The 18,799-nt window shown below is 35.7% G+C and overlaps 1 protein-coding gene across 2 annotated transcripts in view; it reads right to left on the reverse strand.

Annotated features, from left to right (window-relative positions):
* Positions 1 to 7,200: 7,200 nt before the first annotated feature.
* The window catches only part of CFAP47 (cilia and flagella associated protein 47), a 295,430-nt gene continuing 283,831 nt past the window's right edge, over positions 7,201 to 18,799 (reverse strand). For both annotated transcript variants that reach the window (XM_071750490.1, XM_071750482.1), the window contains exons 63-64: positions 16,281 to 16,449; positions 7,201 to 7,466 (exon numbers count right to left, since the gene is read on the reverse strand). In XM_071750490.1, the coding sequence (XP_071606591.1) occupies positions 7,245 to 7,466; positions 16,281 to 16,449 (391 nt within the window). In that variant the 3' untranslated portion in view covers positions 7,201 to 7,244. The remainder of the gene's footprint in view (positions 7,467 to 16,280; positions 16,450 to 18,799) is intronic.

The following is an 18,799-nucleotide window of genomic DNA, read 5'->3' on the forward strand; positions in this document are numbered from 1 at the left end:
CTGTGACTGGCCCAAGTGTTCCTGAACACTTGATGATTTTTTCCTCTTGTTTCTAGATAAATAATCCTCCATAACCTTGTCAGTTTTCTATGCCAGCTGTCTAGTCCTACTTTCTTTAGGTGGAAACATTTTTACACAAATTATCTCTTTCCAAATAACTCCAGTGATCCCTTTATATTCCTATTTTCCCTCTTCATGCTGCTTCATTAATTTAGACTCTGATAACATACCTAGCTGATTCTGTCATTAATCCTCCCTGTTAATAATGAATTTATTATGAAGTTATCTTTTTATATTTTGGGAAGTGATAGGAACTGCTGCCAACCATCATTCTAGATGCACGAGATGACAAGTAGAAATCTCCCTCGAGCAACACCACAATTCTCTATAACCTATCATAAGTAACCTAAGTAAGCTAAATGCAGATTCCCTTTTTGTAATTTGTTCCTGTTAATACAAACCTGGGGAAGGAGGACAGAGAGAATATGAAGCATGCTCTGAAGCTTAAGGATTAGAGGGGAACACAGGCTGATTATATTTAAAGCAATGGGACCCTCCGTGGCACTATCACCCAGCTGTTCCCTCTTACTTACAGCAGCTCAGCTCTGCCTTAAACACTGCTACTGATCTTGGCAGCTGTAGCACCACAGAACAGGAGGAGAATGAGGGGGGAGAAGCTACAGGCAGCTTGATTGCAATCTTCTGTCCCCCATGGCCCCAGGTAGAATCCCTGGTCCTTGGTAAAATCCCTGGTCCTTGCTATAACCCCTGGTACCCCTGGCCACTGACCTCAAGGAGTTTGACTTCTGTGATCTGCAAAAGACAAACAGCTCTTGCAGATGTTGCACCCATGACTAATTATACTTTTAATGAGCTAATCTAGTGTTCCTGCAGCCTATTTGTGTCTCAGCATTGGAACACCTTGTCATCTAGCAATTAGTTCCTGATAAGGCAATGATCAAAGCCACTGCTTTTAAATATGGTTCTGTAGAGGGAAAGAGGTTTCCTTGCAAATCATTTCCATGAAGCCTGATGTTTTTATCCTGAAGATTTAGTTCTACAGCTGTGAACTTGCTTGTCTGTGTATCCCATTTACAACATCTCTTTCATGCAATTTAGATTCTGGTTCGCTAAGAACTGTTTCATAATGATGAGTAACTAGTAGCTGAGCACAGTATGGCTGAGATCTGAAGAAGGTAGCCTTTTTTTGTGGTTGATTTTTTTTTTTTTTTTTTGGTTGGTTTGTTGTTTGGCTGTTTTTTCTGTTTTATTTTGGTTTTTTATTTTGTTTTTTGCCATTTTCTTGTTGTTTCTTAAAGCTAGCAAACATTTAGGCAGAAATAATACAATAGTCAATGGAATTCAAGTGCCAATTTATGCCAGGCAAGTAGCTGCGTGGGTCAGAAAAGCATTTAAAAAACAAAGGTTTTACATTTGATTGCAAGAGTTGCAATTGCAGGAGCAATGCAAGACTGCTGAGTTGGTGCTGGCCACATATTCACCAGGTATTCAGCCTGCTACCCACATGCACACTCTGAATTTTCCAGCACACAAATGATGACTGCCTGCACATTCAGCCTGACTTGCCAAGTGCTCAGTTTTGCAAATACATATTTACTTTCCTTTTCAAGGTATAAAATTAATTATTATTCCATTTATATATGTTAACTCCATAATATACCACACATTAGAGAGATGTATTAATCAGTTGATTTCATATGCTGGCAATACACATTGGTGACCTAGTATCTTCATGTTTGTTTTCTCCATTAATATAAGCAGTCAAAAGTGTTTCAGATTGTTGGCAAGTGTGCCCAATATATTAAATGCTGGAATCTAGGTATCAGTTATATTACATAAAACTAAACAGTACTAGAAAAAGGCATCCTATACTCATAAAAAAAATATGAATGTTTCATGCCTCCCCCCAAAATCTGTTTATTAACAGATCATCAGATGTTTTTTTTTTTTAATAGACTAATTTCTTCAAAATGAAAACCTGTCTTCTAAGGTACTGCTCTTAGAGAAGCTTGCAGAGGAAAGAAATTGTTGGTTAGGACTTCTTTTGAGAATTAATATTGCAGGTTTCCATTGATTTTTAATATACATTTTGCACTGCAGTGTTATATCAAGAGACAAGAATTGGGGAGATGTGGAATCAGGGCACAGCTACCCTTAGCACCACACATTCACAGTATCAGGCCCATAGGCTACAGCAAAAACAACCTGCAAACCTGGAAAAATGTTAAATGTTATTACTAACTGAAGAACTGAAACTGCGTTTTTTTTAATAGATTGTTACCTTGGGTCTTATAGGATGAACACTATGCATTTAACAGGTGGTAGGATTTTAATTTGTTGCCTTTCATTTTTCTTTATAACTGATTTTTTTTTTAATTTTTTTTTTTTTTTTGTCACTTAGGCTTGTCCCAGACTGATTTGGAGGCATCTGCTATGTATTCACTTGGTTGAGTGATGTGCAGTGAGTTATCAGTTTTTCCACTGTCAGATTTATTTATTTTACTATGGCTTTATTTTATTTTTACTGCTACTTTACAGAAAAGAGGTAAATCCTAGAATAAAGAGGAAAAAAAACCCTTAAAGATTCTCCTTTCCTCATCTTTTTCTCCTTGTTTCCTTAGCCACTAAGCTAAGCTTTTTGGACAAAGGTCTGTGAGGTGACCTTGACATTCATGTCCTGCCATAACTTCATCACACTGTCATCATGCCACGGTCTCAAAATGTAAAATATCCTACTATGGGAAATGTGACACTACCAGTATTACAATAATTGCTGTAAAGTAAACTGAAGAAGAATATGTTTCATGTCAGTGGAAGCAGAAAAGCTAGTAGATTAATTGGCTTCCTTTTAAGATGAATCTTCTATGGATCAGCAGGTTTATTCAGAGTTACTTAAGAAGCAGTTAACATTCCATTAGCAACAAACTGTGATCTGTGTCAGCAGTAAAGGACTGTTCAGTCATTTATTTTAGAATGAAGAGTCACTGCAGGGAGAAATAAAATTATTAAACATATCACAAGCAAATAAATAGTGAGGCAAAGCCAGGGATTTTCTTTCTAATTCTAAGTATTAAGGCTTCCTCCCAGGAATATTTATTACTACAGAAACATTTTTTTTTCTGCTGCTAGATATATGCAGGATGAGTCAAAATTTCTCTTTCTTCAGATAGTTTGGGTTTGTGATTAAAGAGGAAAAAATACATGCTCAGATTTGGCTGCTGCCAGTCTATTTTATTCAAATAGGGACATTGTTGATTCAGCATTATCTTCTCAGCTAACCTGGCTTCAGTCTGAAAGAGCTACCTTAAAATAAAACCTCTCCTTGCACCTAGCAGGAGAAATATATATGGCACCATGCCCCAGTGGGCTCTTTACCTGATCATGATTACTTTCTGTGCAGTCTTTAACTCTCAATTCACCTGACTCAGAGAAAATCCTCCCTGACACAGGAGCTAATGTTAGGCTCTAATTATTCATGAAGGGCAAATTATTACTCTAAAACTTTTTTAAAACTAGTGAGATCAGCTGTAAAAAGAAAGTCTTAGGGTGTCATTCATACCTCGGCTAGCCAGATCTGAGTAGAACAAACAATTTTGGTATCTTCTGAGGGATGCAGCAGCAAAACCCACTCCAAGGCGAGTGGCAGGCATCTGAAAAACATTTCATGTTATCCTACTGTCATTCTCCTGTGTGTCATTATGCTAAATAAAGCTGAGCCAAACATCAAACAATTAGAAGTTTGATAGCTTTGGTACTGTTTTAAAGCTAGTGAGAATGTGCAGCCCTGCAACGTGCAAGGGTAAGTTGTCCCCACGACTGGATGTGTCCCATAAAAACAGGAATTTAACAGTTGCAAAAGTTGCACGGTATTTTGGTAATAAATTTAAGTGTAAAACCCCATTCCCAAAGTAACCACAATTACATTACACATCAATGCTGCTTCACAGGATTTTAATCCTTATTTTAATTACTCTGAATCATTATAGAGTGACATAAAGAGACAAGGAGGAAGAAATATAAATAAACAGGTGGTGACTACACTGGTTAGCCAAGTATTTCTTGTAAGTTAGTACCAAGCAGATGTACTGCTGATTCATGTGTCACATTAGACTATGATTAAGACAATCAACAAAAATGTCATCTTGACTTTGAAAAACCTCTTTTAGTTAGTGTTTCTGATATATACACCAGAATTTTATATCTATAAAAATGTGTAAATGGAGTCAGTACAGGCAATTCTAGATATGTAATCAAAATTAGAAATTAGAAATTAAGATCTATTGTTTTCAGTAATAACCAATGTCTCTCATTGCCCTGAGTTTCTTCTGTATCTGCAAATAGATTAATGTGAAGGGAGATAGTAATTTTTTCATCCTTTTCAGAAGAAAAGGATGCTGAATAATGAAAAAGTAAAGCTAATTTTTCCTTTTCCAGTTTTTATTAATAGCTGGTCTGGTGTGGCAGGAGGACATATGAAACATTGCAAGGGCTTCTTCAAAAACCATCACCTTGAGGCTATGTTCTTTCTCTCCCATTTCCTCATAAGATTATTATAATAAAAACTAATGTAGAATAAATTTTAAGATAAATCACTTGGATCTTCTTCCTAACTGCAAAACTGTGTTGAGGCCTATCTCCAATAGTTAAGCTGCTCTGTAGACTAAACTTTTAAGGTACAGGGTGATGGTGAGCAGCTTGCCTTGCTGTTCTAAAGCTTGGATTTAATGGTGAGTCCAAAAGTTTTGGAGTGAATTCTCCAAGTTTAACTGACAAAACCAGCATTTTATAATCTTTTGTCATGGCAGTTTTTTCCTTTCATGATTTGAAACTCCAAGATATTCAATATGGCTCTGTAATTCTCATAAAAAGAAGAGAGCAAGTAATGAATAAAACTGATCAATCAGAAAATCTTCCAGTGCTGCTGCTTAGAAATTATTTTTTAAGAATTATACAAAGATTTAGTCTTTGTATTATGAAGAATACAGCCACATCACTGATGGAATTGCAAAGCATCAAGACAGGAAATAAAAGAAATTTTAATAGACAGCATATATAGTCAGTGTAATACATAAATGCATGTGGATAATGAGTAAAACAAAGTGGATATTACAACCACATACATATAATGGTCTTTATTGAAATCAACTTTACTAGTATATTATTAATATGAGAAAAATATTTTTAGTTCTCTTTAAAATCTGTAAGAAGTAAGAAAATACACTGTTTGTAATAATAGCTACAAAATCATCTGATGACAGCATATCTTGCAAAACCCACGAGCAAGCTCAAACACATTGAAAAAAACTAGTGTGGTCCAGAAAATATTATTCTTTCCTTCTAAGGTAAATAATATACTTAAATTGCACATTTGAAAATGCCCCTCTGATGTTATCCTACTGCATATTATTTGCCTATGTATTTTTTGTGATGTGTGACAGTTTGAAAATCTGGTACACAAGACAGCAAGTGCAGGCAAGCAAATCGTGGAATAAAGTCTCTGGAGTGAGAACCATTTAATTGTTGAGTGATTCACCTGTATTCCACTTGCTAATCCATTTCTGGCAGAATTATGAAGTTTGAGCATCTTGCAAACTGAAATAATTTTAAAGGGGAAAGCAAAACTTTAAGGAAATGTAACGAGGGAAAAAAAGCTTCTACAGAGGAAAAGTATTACTGATATATATCCTGATCGCAAAGACCAACAATCAGTTGTGAAACCATTGTACATTTCTGATCCATATATTCTGATTTCTTACAGAGAAACACTTGTCTCATTTATACAAGCAGAAAGAAATCTAGTTGTATTTGTGGTCCCAGTAGTATTTAATATAGATTTTATCTTCTTAATGTCTTTTAGACACATACCAGATACCACTATTGATGATATCTTTCCTGGACTGTGCACTGAATTTGTCAGGCAGATTTTACTCTCACTTTAGATTACCAGATTTCTGACCAAAATGGGCACACTGCATTTAAGAGGAGATTATTAAACAGCCATTGCTGTTTTATATGTTCCAAACATTTTCTGCAATAGCTGCTCTGAAATGTGTGGTATAAGCAAAATCCTTAAGCGTGCTGTGGTAAAGTGGTTTTATTGGAGCTCATTTAGATTGACCTACATAGGTTGTTCTCAGGCTTCCCATTCCTGAACAATGATGCTCATTCTCTGTTTGTGCCAAGAAAGCACTTAATCTGTGCCAAGTCGGGGTTTTTTTGGGTTTTGTTTTTTGCTACAGTATATTCTGCCATCAAAACAAAGGCGCTATTTACATTTTATTAGTAAAATTAGGAAAAATAATCTCAATGAAGTAAGAAGAGAGGAGTTACCCATCCAGTGACCTTACAAAGCATGTCTGCATAAATTTTTCCATATTACATCAAGAGTGAAGATAGCATGAATACCCACCTAAAGTCAGCTGTGGATGGGGGGAGTGGAAATGGAAGCACAATACGGATGGCATCTGTTGTTTATTTTTGGAAAAAAAGTGAAATCTTGCCTCATTCCACAGTGACTTTTCATAGCCTCCTATGTTTCAATACAGTAAAGCACTCTCATAAAAATACTGCCAAAAGACATTTTATCTTCATTCTATTTTATGTATAATTATCTAGGATTTTGAAGTTCTACAGGATGAATAAATTAGGATTCTTATTTTAGACAGAGCAAAGATATACTGAATGAGATTTACCAGAGCAATAGCATCTGAAAGGCACTTGGGGTCTGGACATGTGATGTGAAAATATGTTTCACCTTAGCAAAATACTAAAATCTTTGGGAAGGGTTTTATCACAGAAGAGGTCAGGGCTTGATTTGCTTGCTTGCTTTGCATGGTTGTAATATGTTCTCCATCACACAGACTGTTCATTAAACTGCCTATTAAAGTCTTACTAAGATAATATTCCTTAGAAAGCAAAGCACTAGTCTGAATCCCCAATTTTTCAAGTATATTTTTTCAACTTTATGTTTGTTTTTTTTTCTCACTGGAACTTGTCTGTATCTGTCTAATATACACAAATTGTTAGGCAAGCATCCAAAAACCTTCACAGAAAAATAAAAATATTACTAGAAGTCAGGAACTCTGATTTTTCCACATGAAACATACAGTCAACGCATATCATATCTGCTTTAGAAATGAGTAAATAAACAAACAAAAAAAGCAAGCAAACAAAAAAACATTTTCTGTTTTTCTTGCAGAATTTATTTGACAAAAAATAAGTGCTTATAATTTTTGCTGCTTCGTCCTCAGGACTAAAGGTGCCCCCTTAAACGGTGAGGATACTGCAGTGCTTGAAACTTTCAGATTTTCACGTAAAAAATTGCGCTGCCGAACCGTGGCTGATTTTATGTAACTGTGAGTAGTGACAACTTTTGCTGGCTTTGTAGGTGATACTGTCTGGGGAGGCAGTCCATTGATTTCATACATCCACTGCATTGACTGTGTCTGAAAATAATGATCAGAGACAGAAAAAAAAATGTCAGCGATCAAATATCCTGAAAATTTGACAGGGCTTTGCCATGCTATGTTGATTTGAAAAGATACTTATCCTTTCCCACCTAAGGTACTGGAAGACCAGAGAATGAGAATGGGACGCCAGGAACACAGGTAACTGAAAACAAATTTAACTTCATTCAGGAGCAGGCATAACAAAAACAAGAGATTTAGCTTCCTGGCTGATCTAAAATTGCTTTTTCAATTAGTAAGCCCCTTAGCTCCCCCCTTTGTTGTTCAAAGGTAATTATTATAGTACACTATAAATGCCTCAAGTTTATACTGTAGGATTTAATTGCAGCTCTGTTACTGATAATAATGGTATTATCAAACAGTGGAATTTTTGCATTAAAATTATAAATAAGACTAAGCAAAAAGAAGGGAGTATGCATAAGAGAATTGCAGCTTTGTGTTGAAATCTCTAGTTTGAAGAATATTTATGTGAATTGAAAATGACACTCTTCATTTACTTTCTGTTTATAACTGGTCTCTAGGAATTCAACATATGTTTCTATGTCATGTCTTGTAATGTGTGAATTCTTGATTCTTACTGAGTACATGATTGTTATTCTTGCTACACATCCCACCTATCCATACTCAAGCAACATTATTTCTACAGAAATGAAGGCTATATTGTTGTTTATCTTCCATCATTCATTTGTGCTATGAACCAGAATTTTAGTTGCTAAAAACCCAAGTGTAACTGTTGCAGATCTTTCCATCATTTTTCTTTCAAAATGTATCACTTTAATTGTTGAAAGCAGGTCTTTATTCCAAGTCTTTAGCATTTTTTTTGTCATTGCATCTAGGAAAACGTCTATTCATGGCTTTTAGTTTTCTATACTCCCTTTCCTTTAAAAAGCCAGAACCAAATAACCAACCTAAAAAAAAAAATAAAAAAAAAAATAAAAAAAGAAAAAAGCACACAAAAACCCACAACAAAAAATAAAAACCAAAAAAATACCAAAACACAAACAACAGAATTATCACAAACCCCAAAGATTTCAAATCATGTTTCCATATGTCAAGCTTTGTACTATGAAAAAGAAAGACAAAAAGTTTCACGACCACTTTAGGCATGCAGTGTCATCTACTCCTGCACACTCAGCAACTGGAAATCCCAGATTTTATGTTTGGGGCTCTTTTTGTTTTCAAGGCAAAACTTGTTGGGAAGACCGAGATATGTATAAAAATATAGGGCATGATACAGGTGTATTAAATTATATTCCATACTTTTACACAGAACATAAAACAGCGTGCATGTACATAATGCATATGTATATAGTACACAGAACACACCAGACTCTATGACTTTGTAGCCTCAAAACAGTGAAGTCATGTTAAATAAGTGATATTTCCAAATTCCCAAGGTCAGCCTCTCCACATTTAGCACACCCCTGCAATCAGACACCCGTGCTGCTTGTGGCTGTAGCACAGGTTTGTCCCTGGCAAGCTTTTGCACCATGCTGGGTTGAACTACAGAAACATGGCACGCAGGATCACCTTTCTCTCTTGTGCCAAGTCATAGAGGTTTGGCATTACAACAGCAATTTGTAATTTATGCAATTCATCTCCTGTTTAAAACTAACTTAATCCTTAGAACAATCATTTCTAGATAGAACCATCACACCTAAGATCCATGTAATTTTCCACCCAAGGAAACAAAAGATCAGAAAGTCTGTGACTACTCTCAAATCAATCTGGAAATCAGTGCAACCATCAGCCTCAAAGTTCAAGGTTTTTTCCCTCAAGCCCTTAGTTAAGAATCCAGCTTCCTACATGACTGGTTTTGTGGCCCATTTGTTCATTCCAGTTTGAGACCTCTGCTTCACCTTTGCTGCTGGGTATGTCAGTACACCAAGCAGATTTGGCCTATAGAGAGAAGCAACCGTGTCCACAAAAATTGTGACAAATTCATACATATCTCCAGAGCATAGTGTGTACATATGCCTTGTTATTTATTGCATTCTCTCAATTAATCATGCTCAGGTTAAAGCACTGCAAATGCCATACAGAAGAGCAGTCGGCTTTCTCCATCTCAAGAGTTCCCTACAGTCATCCCATACTTGTAAGAGCATAGAGAAGAGAATAAAAAGGATGACAAAGTGGCTCTTTGACTTTATTAAGTTTTGTTAAATATCAGTTTTATATTTGCCACTGAGAGTTTGAATCAATAATGTTTAGCTTTGCTATCTTTCATAGGCTCCTTCCAATTTTTTTCCTTATTGTTACACTGTCATTGCTTAAGTATATTTAAGGGATATCATTGCAAGCAGTTTTGCATTCATGTTGCACCTATTCACCAGGAAGAATTTTCAGACCATTTAGTTGTAACCCTTTGGCACAGGCTTTGTTCTCTGCCAGGCACTCATACAGCATTTACACTATTTCACATACAGGCTTCACAGAAGTCATCAGCACATGAAACTCTACTTGTGGTGCTTCTTGTTAGAAATCAGGTTTTAACCCATATTTTTGATAACAAATACATATATCTCTATGCCAATATGGAAAGAGAAGTTGACTTTTTTTCTGCATATTTTTTAAATAAGGTTTTTCTAAAAACTTGGTGTCTTCTGAATGAATTGCCTTATTCAAATAAAATAAGTAAGCATAAAATCTTAATAAATATTTCACCATGCATGCATAATTTTTAAAAATTTCACGACTATTCTGCTTAAATAAAAATCTAATTTAAATTGAATATTATTCCTGTGTAAAACAGAAAAATTGAAACATCTTTAATCTCAACCTTACTTAATGCTGTGAAATGATCTAGTAATTGTACTGTCTGAAAAGACAAGATACAGCAAAAACAGGTTTGACATGGACCAGTACCAGTATCTTATGTCCAAAAATAAAGCTGTCATTCAAGAAAAGTAAATTGCTCTCCAAAGTTAGCTAATTGTTTTATTAACTTCAATACAAGATTCAATGCTTTATCTTTTTGTAGTACATCAGATGAACTATTCACTATAAAGAAAATTTCACATAAGGATCATATTCACTCTGCAAGTCTTTTTGACCACTTCCAAGTTAGAGAAAAGATCTGATAGGTGTTTCAGCCAATGATTTAAACTGAGTATCAGGTTATTAAAAAAATACTGTCAATTCATGAAATCCACATATATTGTCACTTTACTGTTCCTGGAGGTGTTCAAGGTCATGCTTGTCTGAAAAAAACCTCTTGCTTTAGTTCAGCATTTTCTGCTAAAAGTGAAAGAAGTGCAACACGAATTGAAAAGTTCCTGCAACTGCAACATAACTTGGGTTATTGTTTGCTTTAGCATGAGAACCACCTAATATTCAGTAGTTTTCAAGACAACTGAAAAATCCGTAATTTTCAGAAAACCTTAGACACCCACCAATGTCTGGTTTACTGTATTTTATTTCCACAGGCAATACACTAGGTTTTCAAATGCTGCTGAAGCCACAAGCATTTTCAGTATGAAAATTCCAGCCAGGGCCGCTTTACCAAGTTCAGAACCTGTGCAAGTGCCTCAAAGCAGCTGCTTCAGGTTACTCAGTCAGACACGTTTCAGCCTATCAAGATTCATACTTTTCTGGAGTGGTGGAGATGAGAGGGGGAGACTTTGAAATTATATAATATATATATAATTATAACAGAATATTTGACTTACAAGATGTATTTACTTGCCAAAGAAGGGGGTGAAATTTCCCCAAATCAGAGGAATGCTTCCTACGAGCAGTGCACTTTATTATATCAAATTTGGAATAATTCTAGTAATAGCACTGGTCGTAGTAAGGTCTAAAATGAAGGTATGTAATCTACTACAATCTAACAAATTTACTGGAATGGAAATATAAAAGACAATCTCTATTAAGAAGATAATCTAATATAAATATAGGTACTCAAGAATTCCAGGCCCCCTGCAATGCATCTATAGGCCTCTTTCATACTCAGTTTAAGAAGAAGGACCAGACCAAAGTCTGAATTACCTTGACATTTTGAGGGAAGATTTTTTCTTTTTAAATAAATCACTTCCTCTTATCAAACCTCAAAATTCCTGATTACTACCATCTGAGTGAAGTGTAAAGAGATTAACAATTTGGGTTACCTCATGGGAGTTATGGCCATCTTTAGAGCTAAATCTTTCTGAAGAATACTTTGAGGAATTAAAAAATGTACATGCATGTACATAATGTATTTAGCACATTACTTATTTACTAAATAGGTTATTCAATAAATAATTTTAATATTTAATTTTAATTAAATAAATTTTTAAATAAATGATTTTAAAAATTATTTAAATTTTAATAAATAAGTTATCCAACTAAGTTATTTAACCATCTTGATGGCTCTGTAATATTCATGAGGTAATTTATTCAGGAAATACTGATAACAGTCGCCAAAAAATTTATATAAAAGTATATTATTTGGTATTTAATGGATTTTTACAGATGGTTTCTGATTCATAGGATTAATTTGCAGAATGCAGATCATCCCTGCATATGCACAGGCTGGCAGTGCTATTGAGTTACATGCTAATTAGTTGCCAGAGAAATCTGTGTTAGGAGGGCCTTAAATGTTGTGAGCAAGTATCAAGCATTTTAAGGTAAATGGTATTTCAATTACCTTCCAAACATAATTAACTTAGGAAAGTCCAAATAAAATCTGTGAGACCTCCAAATAAGTTATAACAGGAAGTTAAAGACAGTGCATCCAATATCCCCTCATCCTTAATTTATACTGCAAGTGATGACAAGCAAAAAATGACCAATTATGATCAGTGTACACAGAATGAAATTAAAACAAACCTTTATGTGAACTGTGGAAAGGAAGAGCAAAGGCAAGAAAATGTGTGGATCAAAACAAATTTAGTTTAAAAAGTGGAAAAAAAAAAATACACCAAAACTCAACAAAACCCAGCATAAAATCAAGTGAAGCAAAGACACTCATAACCTTCCACAAGCAGAGCAATGCCCAGCCAGGCTCTGAGCAATTTCTAATGAACAAAATGGTTAACAATGATTTTCTTAGCTTAGAGGACCATTTCCAGATAGAATTAAAGGTGCTTAAATGACTTCTACAGTTTAAATATATGTTTCAAAGCATTGCTTAGAAGTAATAAAATCAATATCAATGTTTCCTTCAGGACTGGCAATGGCTTGAACACACTCATAGAGCAATGGCTCCCATATTGACATTGCATTTTGGCATTGTGAGAATTATAGTCTAAATAAGCAATGCTATCTTTCATCATTCTTGTGAATAAAAAAAAAAAAAAAATTTGGGTATTGTGTGATTCTACACTCAAAATCCAGTAATGCTAATTATAGGGTGTGCTACATCCATTGCCTATACTGAACTTTCTGGATCTCCTCTTTAAATCTTAAATTCAGTCAACATCAAACAGGAGGGAGAGACACAGGTGATACCTTATTTAATCTGAAACTCTTTCAATAATCGTATTAAGTTTGTTAAATTTTTCCTTGCTCATTCTGTTTAAGAGATAAAATTTAGAATAACATTAAACTGTTGTAATTAGGAAATCTACCAGGAACAATGTGGAATGTATTTTCACCAAGCTACTGAATATGTAACAATGCTGTTTGCTGTTCAGGTAGGCAAGCTTGCAGAGGCAATCTTAGAGAAGCCACACCTGGGTACTGGGGCTTGCACACTACATCATTTATTTCCAGAACAGCATGACAAATGGTTTTGATATGCTATCTTCCATAGGCTAAGTTAGTGATTATTCAGCAATAAAGGTGCACAAGCCTGATTTCTGGAGGGCTTGATAATATTACTTGCAATCTGGTTTACCCTGACATCTATTCTATCATGTAAGACTTATTTTGTGTGCCTTCTGCTTTAGAATATTTGTGAATCCTCACCCAAGAATTATACAAAGCTATTGCTTGGGTCTCTAGGTGAATTCAGCACAGTGCAAGCAAATTAACTGTAAGCCAACTTGAATATACCCTTTTCCAAGGATTTTCCAGCCCATGGCCTGCTGCACCTTGTAGCTGGCAGTGATCCCTGACCCAGGGTGTCTGCAGATGGCCCCCCTGCCCTGGCTGCATCTTGATGTCCTGAAGATCTGCACATTTTCTGTGCAGCTCTACAAGCACATCACAGCCTGGCTCTGAGATGTCACTGTGGCTGAGGAATGACTTTTTTCCTCACAGTACTTTATAGCTTAGCTAAGAAGCATCCTCTCTTCACTAGTTTATCATGGGTGGCGAGATATATATATATATATATTTCATTTACAAATGCACTGTTTAGAAAAGCTATTATAAAGGTGGATGTTTAATTATGGAATAATACCTATTTGAAAACACTCTTCATGCACCATGTTACTGTTTCTTAGTTGTATCTTGAATAGATTACGATCTGCCCTTCCAAAGCTACAGAAATCAGCATGATTGTTTTCTTTACTGGCTTTTCATGACATTTCATTCTTTGATCTACAGATTATTTTTTTACAGTAACTTTCTGTGTCACTTTTACAAAATTGAGATTCCTAACAGCTATTCAAATAAGTGTCTAACTTGAATTATTTTGATTTGCAGTTGACTGAGAACAGAAGTTTTCATGAGAGTTAAAGAATATTTAATTGTTTCAGCAAAGTAATTAAGCTTTTCTGCTATTAATAAAATCTGCTGTAGGTATTCATGCATATTAAAGTCTTAAATAATCCACAAACTATCCCATCATGTACCCATTTTATGTGAAGAAAAAATGAATTAGGCCACATTATTTCAATTATATATGCATTCAGTTTTAAAAAACGCACACAGTAATTTCTGGTAAAGAAAATTTTTAATCTCTTAATGCTAATTAGGTCCTCAGGACTGGTTCTCTGTAGGGCAACTAAACAAAAAAATTTGCATGCACAACATTTGGCTTTAATGTTTACAGCAAATGAGAAAAAGATGACTTCAGGATCTTTCTCCAGTAATCCCAACTTCCCATTTTACTTTACAACACAACTGTAATGACCAACATAAAACAAAGAACTTACATTGTCATGTCTGGTACTTTACAGCCTAATTATCACAGTTCCTTGAAGCATACAAAAATGACAATTCTGCTACTCAAAATTCATAGAATTTAATAATCAAAATACATTATTGTTAGGACTATGACTTTTCTCCCAGGAATACAAAGGAAATTTTACAACAAGAGCTTTTAATACGGCAGCAGGAGAAGAAATGAGACACTGTAAAGTAAAAGGATGTCCTCACTGTTCTAAATATAGCCCAAAGCCTCAGCCAATATATTGGCTAGAAAGGAAATGTGCAAGAGAGATTCTTTTGTGCTAGATACAACATTAATTGCATTTTACCTCCTTTGTGATCATTCTCCCAATAGGAGTGATTTAATACTGGTTTTGCCTTCTAACAATCTGTCTCCCTCCTGTCTCTATTGAAAATTATTTCCACTAACAGGAAAGGCAGAAATCAGTAGCTGCTATTTTCAACACACCATCAGGTCTTAGGGAGTGCAGCAGCAGAATGACACTCAGTCACAGATGCTGAGGAATGACAGGACTGGAAGCTTGTGTGGAGAAGAAAGAAGGAAACCCTGTGTACATAACAGGACTACCAAATAGAGCAAACAGAACACAAGCCTCATCAAAACATTACTGAAAGAACTTAATACTTCAATTAGAGAAAGAATGTTAGAAATACCTCTAATGTGCTTTGATGGTGCAATATTGGTCCATATTGCTCTTATGAGCAGTTGAGTCCTCAGTTGAGTCCTCAGTCCTCTTACACCTACACAGAGTACTAAAGGTGGAGATGTAAATAGCCATCTGCCTGAATCACCCAAATCATTGAATGATTTGGGTTGGAAGAGACCTTAAAAATCACCTAGTCCTAACCCTGCTGCATGGACACCTCCCACTAGACCAGGTTGCTCAAAGCCCCATTCCTCATCCCCTTCTGTCAGTAGGGTGGAGGAGGCAGAGAAAATTGGGAGAAAAGTTCAGCCTAGGAAGATGGGAGGAGTGAGAAGAGAGTCCCCTAAGATTTGGTTTTAATTCTCATTACCCTACCCTGATCTGATTGCTAATAAATGAAACTAATTTCTGCAAGTCAAGTCTGTTTTAATTATGGTGGTAACAGCTGAGTGATCTCCTTGTCCTTATCTCGAGCCAGAAGCCTTTCATTACATTTTCTCTCCCCTGTCTAGCTGAGGAGGGGAGTGACAAAGAAGCTTCAGTGGGCACCTGGCATCCAGACAGGGTCACCCCATCAAAGAGATAAAACATTACAGTAATTTGCTATGCATCTCTGTAACAGCTTTGCTTTGACCATCTTGTTTTTAAATCAGTATTGCTGTTTCACTTCCAGTACAGTACCCTGAAAACATTGCCAGCATGCAGTGAATAAAGTGCAAACCATGATCTGAAGAGAGTTTGTGGTCTTTGCTGATACTGTATGTTTTTATAGTTTCCTTCTGAAGAATGACTTAAAAACTAATTGCTGTAGTAATAAGAGCATTTTTACAAATTAAGGAATGAGTGTCTTCAAATTTTTCCTGGAGTTTAAACTCACAGAAGCTACTTGACTGGAATTTTTTTTTTTTTTAATCTTGTTTTGAAAAAGTTATTCCTGCCTTTGTATGCTGAAATTTAGCCTTCTACAGTTTACTATCTAGCATCTAGACCCTTTGAACCCATGAGGTAGAACACAAGTAAAATCAGCAACCTAGGCCTTACATATGGGTTGTTGTTTTTTTTCCTTTCACTCCAGAAGGTATATTTGTGTATTGCACTCAAGAAGGCTTACCTGAATTATGAGTGTTGCTGTATATTTCTTGCTGTACATCCTTGGCTTGAATCCCACGGTTATATGGGTTCCCACAGTTCCTGCTGGAAGAAGTTCTCCAGCTTGTGGCAACACAAAGAACTCAGGATCACTGCCCGCCAGGAAGTGTGCTGTGAATTGCTCTGGGTTCCTATGGATAAGAACAGGAGGTTATTGTGCCTTTTACAGTATACAATTATACTGTAATACAATTACAGTACAATTAATTAATAATATAATTAATAATATAAATAATTAATACAAACTACAATCAAACTACTACATACTTAACTACAATCAAACATTTAGGTCATGCAGCATGACTCAGGAAACTTGACAGCCCATGGACTGCATATAGGATATTAATAGTGTTCTTAACAGAATAAATAATCTGTACTAATCATTTCCATAAATAATCTTCATGTGCAGGGACCTGCATACTGATCTTCCACTCCAAAGAAGCATATATGCTATTATAAATATTATAGTAAATACAGGATGATAGGAATTGCCACCAGTGAGAATCACCAGATCTCTAAAACTACAACAGTAGTGAAAGAAGCAAATTCCATGTCAGAGTGAAAATCCACTTTTTATATTAAAAGTCTCACTTTTCCAATCTCTAGTCAAATAGAAATGACAACCCACACATTTTATTAAGTTTTATGACTAGAACTGAATTTGCAGTCTGGTGGACTGTAACTAGATTGGGAGGAAGTTCTGAGAGCCTTGAAATGAACATAAGGAAAAGAAAAGTTTTCTATAATTGTTTTCCACTTTTTTCCTATCCCATGAACTCAACATTTCAAGTTGTTGCAATATTAATAATTAAGTTCTTCTACTGATATTATTTTATATGTCTTATCTCAAAGAATTTTTGTCACAGGTACAGAAGATCCTGTCCCATTGATAGTTTCATGGAAGTACTATTGTGCCCAAAGAAAATGTCTTATTCCTGGTAAAGACATTGGCTGAGGACTACAAAACAATCCCAGGACAATCTCAACCTGAAGCCTGGCTATCATAGGTGTTCAGAGACACTTTGCCATAAATCTTCTTAGCATATACAGAATATACTTTTTTGTATTTTCCTGTCAGGCTATGTCCTTTTAGTCTTCATGTCTTGCTGACAACAACTCTATAGCTATGTGGACAGAAAGAGAACAAAAGAAATTGAAAATGGATATATAAAATTAAGGTCAAAAACTAATCCACAACACCCTGACACCATACAACAGGACAAGTATTGCCTATGCTGAGAGGGAACACATTTTTAGTTGATAAAACTGGGAGAATGGAAAACTAACAGCATCTTAAAAAAAAAAAAAAAGCTGTTCAAATCTGTTTATTCATGGATTGTCACACTAGAAATAGTGCGACAGAAAGAAAGCTTTTGAAAGAAAGTACTCACAAAGAAGTGAAATCTAATATTTGAAGATAATTTATATCTCTACAGCAATGTCCCACATTTTCTGGGGAACTGCTATTCAGTGGGTGGTTCTCTGAGGCTGTCTTCTTTAGATACATCTTGCCTCTTGAATATGTTCACACAAAAGGTTTTCTTAAATTCAAAACACCTTTATGAAAAATGATTACACTAAGTTTGTATAAACAAATAGTGCAAGTGCAGAAAAGGGAAGCTAAAAATCTGCTGCCTCTGCAAAAGAATTAAGTGACATTTAGCAGTGCCACCAGATTTGGGAGTATTGCCAGAGTTAGCCAAGCTTTTCCCTCAGGTGACAGCACAGTGGGCAAAACTACTGGATGTGTGAGACTATACTCCAGTCCTTGTGACTTCAAACCTCCTGGCAGCCTCTTTCTTAGTGCCTGCAGTTGGGCAGCTGAGTTTATATCCTTGGGCCATAAGGACTAATCCTGCTACAGCCTGAGCTCCCTTCTATCTGCCATCTCATCCCTGAGTTTTCACACTGGTATTTCCCACAGAGACTGCTCAGCTGTGACTGCCTAGAGCATGGATGCTACAGAGAAGGTAGGCACGGGATGGAAAAAAGTGATGCTTCTGAGACTGAGTAGCAGAGCAGAGCACTCATCAAAACCACCTGAGTTTTCAAACCCTGGTTCTGGAAACACAGACCTGAACACAGATCTTAACTTCCAGCATCACTGCTCTACAGACTATAAACAGGAACATTTTGAGTCAACACTTTCCTGTGTTCAGTCTGTTTTCTGGTAAGGACTTAGGGATGATGACTCCTAATAAGCACTTTGTGTCTTTGCAACACATACAAGAGCACAACTTAGACTGCAAATGTAATGATGAAATACTAAGGGAGATGGGACAGGCTGCAAGCAGAGAAGACACAAGAAAATAAGGGCTCTATTCCTCCAGAAATTGCATCTTAGCAGGGTGTGAATGCAACAGTAGCTTTTATCAGAAATCGTGAATAATTCCCCAAAACAGTCAGAAAACACAGAGGAGGAAAAGCTATAGTTTTAGTCCTGACAAGAGACCAGACAATTTAAAATGAAACTGTCACAAA

Source organism: Heliangelus exortis, chromosome 1 (assembly GCF_036169615.1).
Source record: "Heliangelus exortis chromosome 1, bHelExo1.hap1, whole genome shotgun sequence".
NCBI lineage: Eukaryota > Metazoa > Chordata > Aves > Apodiformes > Trochilidae > Heliangelus > Heliangelus exortis.